The 6622-nt window shown below is 37.7% G+C and overlaps 1 protein-coding gene across 4 annotated transcripts in view; it reads left to right on the forward strand.

Moving 5' to 3' along the window:
• The window catches only part of sparta (spartin a), a 28101-nt gene extending 22373 nt beyond the window's left edge, over positions 1 to 5728 (forward strand). For all 4 annotated transcript variants that reach the window (XM_048597802.1, XM_048597804.1, XM_048597803.1 and 1 more), the window contains exons 7-8: positions 1831 to 1921; positions 4223 to 5728. In XM_048597802.1, coding sequence (XP_048453759.1) covers positions 1831 to 1921; positions 4223 to 4412 — 281 coding nt within the window. In that variant the 3' untranslated portion in view covers positions 4413 to 5728. The remainder of the gene's footprint in view (positions 1 to 1830; positions 1922 to 4222) is intronic.
• Positions 5729 to 6622: the final 894 nt, after the last annotated feature.

Genomic DNA, 6622 nt, shown 5'->3' on the forward strand with positions numbered 1-6622 from the left:
TAATAGCCTCTAAAAGGCAATCATTTGTATACCGCAAGAAACAAGGGTCTAGTACTACGCCATGTAGGACCCAATTGGGAACAATAGGACTCATCAACAGTTACCCTTTGCTTCCTACTTCTGAAACAGTTTTGATCCAGTTTGCCATTTTGCCTTCATTCCAAATAGACTGTTCACTTGAATAAACCATTCCTGGTCTATAGCTTTATTATTCTCTAGGTGAAATGCTTAATTCACTTCCCTGTTACTCTTGACTCCATAATGTTTGACTTTGACAATGGGATTTATATGATTTACTGCGAACAACTGGTCAGAATTGAAAGATCTCCTTTTTTCTGAAGATAAACTGAAGTTCCTTTAAAGTTTATTGGTCCCCAGAAGTTTGTGTGTGTACTCTGAAGAGTAAACTATGCTCTATTTTAGTGATCAGAATTGTGGACAGTATTCCAGCTGAGATCTCCTTGACAGTTGAACATGACAAATAAGGAACAGTACAACCAGAATCAGAAGGTTTTCAATCTAGTGGATAACTGGGCCAGTAGGTGGCAATGCAATTCAATTCAATGTAGATGAATGTAATGTAAATTGCACTGAAGCAGAAACTGCCCCCAAAAGGAAGAAACGTGTTAATTGGAACAGTGTTACCACATTAAACTGCTCTTCAAAGAAGTTGTATCTGATTATATTCTAACTCCCATTTAGCCACCATAGAATCATGCTGTATAGAGGAGACCCATGGCCCATCAAGTCCACATTCTCAAAAAAAAACTCTAAATCTATTCTAGTTTCACTTTCCACCACTTGGCCCAAACCTTGAATATTATTACATTTCAGGTGTTCATCTACATAAATTGTTTAAAGGTGGCAAGGTTTCCTGCCTCAAAATACACTCCCAGGCAGTGCATTCCAAATTCTCACCACCTTCCAGGTGAAGACATTTTTCCCCACGCTCCGACTAAATCTCTTGCCTTTCACCTTAACCTTATTTACTCCTCCTTGTCATTTAACCCTTCAGCTAAGTGGAACCACTGCTTCCTGTTTGCCCTGTCCATGTCTCTTTTACACTTCAAACAGGTCTCCTCTCTGCCTTCTCTGCTCCAAAGCCCCCCTCAACAAACTGTTCCATCCCGGCAACATCCTGGTGATCCTTCCTACAGTTTAATGATCAGAACTGCATGCAGTGCTTCAGCTATGGCCTAACCAAAGTCCAGTCCAGTTATACACCTTAGTTCCATAATCCCTTGCTCCCATTGGCTAGCAAAAATCTTCCAATTTTAGACTGAAATTATTTGTTGATCCATCTGTTAATGCTTTCCTGAGTTAGAGACTGCTGCACTTGTGTAAAAATGTTTTTCCTCACTGAAATATTACTATTTAGTATTAAAATGCATAATTAACAATCTTTGAGGTTCTGTTCCTCCAACCTCTCACTTTAACCTCTGTAAACTGTAAGTTCAAAATGTTAAAGGAAGGTTCGTGGTTAATGGTTCCTTGTTCTCTGAAACTCCTACATTTCCAAAGTTTTTGAGAGGCTTCACTAACTCCTATATTCTTATGAACTGACATAAAAGTCCTTTGCCTTGCCTTCAAGTGTTAATGGTATCTTTGCTCCATTCTACGTTAGTGATCTCCATCAGACTAAAGGCCCTACTTGCACCTTCCAGTGATTTGGTCTATTTGATGTTTTCTCGTTTCCTTACTCAGCATTTGGGAGCTAATCACATTTTTGAACAATATTGACTGGAAATGGAGGACTACCCCAAATCCTTGTGTGACCTCCTAGGTGAATAATCAATTCATGTAAATTGCAGGTTTTTTTTAAACTTGCAGGATTTGCCACTGTTTGGAATGGTTTAGAGTGTGCAGCAAAGTGCATAGCCAAGAATGTTGCAGCAGAGACCGTCCACACAGTGAAACATAAGTAAGTACTTGTTTATTTAAAGCAGAATTAATTAGAAATGCAATTTACAAAAACAGTACATTATTTTGTTCATAACTGTGCTTCATACTTTGTTACAGATACACAAGTTACATTTCAAAAACGAATTGAATTGCTTCAAGCATCTTAATTCACTTGATATTAATTGCTTTAAATCAGCTTTCCCCTTTCTGACAATGCATTATGATTTTTTTTGTGAATCATTTAGGTGTTCTCATGCTGACTGACTTATTTTCTCCAGTGTCCTACTGATTGTTAGTTCTCTTTCCTCTGAGCCTGTATTCTATGGGGAATTAGTCTACCCACATAGGAGGTAATCTAATAATTTGTCAAATTTAGTAATGAAAAATAGAATCCCTATTTACCATTAACCTAATTTTATGTTGCCAATGATATAAACTGGTATTTAATGTATTTCTAAAATTTGGTCCCTTTTACCATCATTGGTACATCACTTCCTCAAGTTTAGAGGAGGGTTAATCAAACATCTTAAATAGTTATTCAACTGCTTTAGTGTTGTTGCTGCAGATCTGATTATTGTCAACTGAAAAATCTCACCAGCACCAAGATTTTTCATTGTTGATGATGGCTCACACTGATGTGTGATTTATATTTCAGAATAATCCCAGAAATCATCCCTGTGCTGTGCTACCTAATCTCAGCCAGAAGAACATGGTGATGCCAATATTGCTATTTCTTGTCAAGGGAATAGGCTGTTTCTCCTTGACGTCATAATATGCAATGTCCCCTTATGTTCTATGTGGCAAAGGCAGAGAACTGAAGTCTGTTGCCACCAAGGTTCAAGCTGATGAGGAACTTGAAGTGGGAGGGAAAGGATCCAGTTCTCATGTCTACATAGGTACCAAGACTAAGGAGGAGGTCCTGTTCAGGAATTACAAGCTACTCTGGGTTAAAACGCAGAACCACAAAGGACATAATCTCTAGACTAATACCTGAGCCACATGCAATTGATGTGGGGTAAATAAGATTAGAGAACTAAATGCCTGGCTCAAAGACAGGTGTGGGAGAAATAGGATCCAATTCATGGGGCACTGGCACCCATACTAGGGAATGAGCTGTTCCATTGGGATGGTATTCTAGTGAATTGTGTAACGAGTGTTATAAATGGGGCTTCAAACTAATTAGTGAGGGGTCTGGTGGGGAGGACTCAATTAAGGGGAACCCTTTTGAATTTTTGTTTTTAAAGACTAGATGAGAGGGCATAAGTGTGTCTTCACTTCCCTGCAATCAAATCTAAGTGTGACAGGAAGGGGTAGAAAGTATAAGCAGAAAGTGCAGCAGAAATTAAAACCAAAATTGTTGTTAATGCCAAAAAAAATCAAAGGTTCAGACTCTAATTGGATGCATATAGTATTTGTAAACAGAAAATGAGTTGATGACACATAGAAATAAATGAACATGACTTTACAGCTATTACAGACATGTGGTTGCATGGTGACCAGGATTAGTACTCAACATTCAAGGATATTTGATATTGTGGAGGAATAGAGAATAAAGGAAAGATGGGATACCATTGTTAATATGTAATGTTTCAATGCAGTGGTGAGTAGTGATATAGGTGTAATAAATTGTGATAAGAGAATAATCTAAGTGGAGATGAGAAATGGCAAAGAGAAAGAAATCATGGTGGTATATAGGCCTCGAGTTGCATCACTGGTACAAAGAATTTCTTGAGGATAACAAATGTCTGGCATTCTCTACCCCAGAAAGTGTGGAAGCTAGATGGAGTCATAGATTCATACAACACAGAAACAGACCCTTCACATCAGTGAAAGTATTTAAAGAGAAAGTAGATAAACTTTGAAATATTGGAGTTGAGGCTTGTAAGAAGCTGGCACAATGGTAATTGAGGCCAGAGGTCTTATGGAATGGCAAGGCAGGATTAGAGGAATCAATGTCGTCCTTCTGTTTCTTGTTTTTGTTCTTGCAGCTCTCACTTGGAGGGTCCCAGCCTCTAATCAAAACCTGATCCTTATCTCTTCTCTCTAGCCAACTGTGCTAATTCTGTATATTTTAATACAGTCAAATTTGCTGCTTGTATTGTGATTCTGTTAATTGACTTGTAATGTGCAGATGTATTCAAATTTATCTGTGATCAAGTTCCAGAAAAGGACTGGCATGTCGGAAAGAGAACCTTTTTAACATTTGGATAAAATTAATTGGGTAAAGTGCGCAGCATGTTAGCATGGCAAAAATCTGGCATTTTTTCTGGTTGCTTTGCTTTGCTTCTTGAAATTATCAAAATGCTCCTTTCTTATAAAGGTATGGCTCTGCTGCTGGGAAAGCTACAGACAATGCTGTGAACTCCGCCATCAACGTTGGTGTTACAGCTTTTAACATTGATCATTTGGGTATCAAGGCTGTGGCACGACGCACTGCGAAAGAAACTGGAAATGCTATTCTAGTTGAGTATAGATTACAAGAAAAACCAGAGAAGCAAGACAAAAATTGAACAATTTCATCTTTGAGAAGATCTTGAAGAACTCAGCTGGTGGAATTTTAAATGTTGATCTCGTACCTGAGTGAAAGCTATGTGAATGCATATATTTTGATTTTATTTAACTGACAAGCAGCAGTTTATCTTGCAGAATGAAGAACCGATTGCACTTTATGTTCTGTATACTAAGTTGATTTTTGTGAATTTATTTTGTCTTTATTTTCAGATGTTGGAATGGACATTAATATACAAAGAATGCAGCACTTTCACCCTTAGTTGTGTAGACAAATGAGTTTCAAAAAAAGTGGTTGGCACTATGAAGGGTAATTGGGTGTTCTATCTTGCTGCCTCAGATTTCTGTAGTTCTGACCTAATCTCTGCTCTACATTTGATTAGTTAAGCCAGAATTCACATTATTTACAGTGCACTGGATTAATACACCAATAGTAATACGTGTGACTGCTTGCTTCATTGGATATAAACTTTGCATTAGCATTCCTAAGCTGTTGAAATATCACTTTTCAAACTGAAATTGAGGCAATGGATGTGAGGTATTAAAAACCAGTCTGTTTCCCTTGTTTGTGGATATGCACGAGCTCTTTTGGATGTAAGCAGCTATTTTCCATAATTGACTGAGGTAATTTGAAATTTACTTTAGTTGGGTACTGGGCACCTTCAGGTTTGATATTTTGTACCATGAAGATTGGCATATTTGTCCAAATTGGAGAAGTATAAAGGAAAGAGATTAAATTAATGAAATCTACATTTGACACAACCTTAAAAGAAACCATGTTGCACTATTCTGTAATATTTCTTTGCTTGCACAACACGTAACTAAAATGATCATATTAGCAATGATGATATCTATATAATGTGTGAGTACAATTCAGCTTGCCACTCTGTGGAGCATTGCACTTCTTTGTCAAAGTGCAGACAGGAGAACAGTACTTAATCTATGGATAGTGTTTTTTTTAAAAAAATGAATAGCTTTTGCACCAATACAAAACAAATTTCAGTATTTAAAGTGAAATAGCAGTGACTAAAACCACAATATTAAAACAAAAAAAGTATTATGGTAGCCTCAGGCTAGTCTAGTTGGCACTTGTGCAATTTTTGAGAGCTTCCCAACTTAAAAGTTGATGTAACTTAGTTGTGAATTTGTAATAGTGAAATTCAATTATTCAAATTTATAATCTGTAAAATGGTTCTGGCATGAAGTACACTTAACATCTAAATTGACTTAATGCTGGGAATTGACATTGAAAGGATGTTTTTACTTCCACTCTTGGGATACTAATTAAAAAAGCCTACTTTTGTAGCATGAACCTTTACTTGAAATTCTCAACTTTCTTTTCCTCAATTAAAGTGCCTTAATTTTAACCTACCTTAAGTGTAGATGTTTGTACAATTCTATAGTGTAATGATGAATTATCATATGTAAGCTAATCATTGGCTTGTAAATTGGGCAGATCCTTATTGTCAGTTTCACAACAGTTATACTAGTTAGTATTCATTCTTATAGAAAATCGTAGTTACAATCTGTTGAGAACCCTACTTTTCAACTACTCTTCAACTCTATCTTGTGGCTCAATTCGTCATTGATCAACCAACTGAACAACGCAACGGAGGGGAAGGCTTCACGTGTATTTCCTCAGTCATCAAAGAGCCTGCTATGTCAGTGCAAAAGATAAGGCTGAAGCTCTTTGCAGCACTCTTCAGCCAGAAGTATTGAGTGAATGATCCATCTCTGTGGCATCGTAGATGTTAGTCTTCAGCCAATTCAATTTGCTCCATGTAATAGCAAGAAGTGGCTGAATGCACTAGTTACTACAAAGGCCATAGGCCCTGCACCTTCTGGCAATGGTAGTGTGCTCCAGAACTTGCTGCTGTCCTATCTAAGCTCCTCTTGTACAGTTGATAATGTGGGGGTAAAGAAAGCAGGACAAATCCAACCCAGTTAATTACTGCCCCATCAGTCTACTCTCACTCATTTAAGAGATGGAAGATGTCATTAACAGTGCTGTCAAGCAGCACTTGCTTGGTGAAGCCCAGCTCCCCAGAGTCCGTCTATCATCTACAACGGCTCAAGTCAGCAGTTTAATGAAACACTCTACTTGCCTGGATGGCTGCAGCTCCAACAACAAAAGGAGCTTGACAGCAGCCTGCTTGATTGGTACCACATCCACAAGCATCACTCCCTCTGCCACCAAAACTCATTACCACTG

The sequence above is a fragment of the Rhincodon typus genome, chromosome 6, assembly GCF_021869965.1.
Source record: "Rhincodon typus isolate 14 chromosome 6, sRhiTyp1.1, whole genome shotgun sequence".
NCBI lineage: Eukaryota > Metazoa > Chordata > Chondrichthyes > Orectolobiformes > Rhincodontidae > Rhincodon > Rhincodon typus.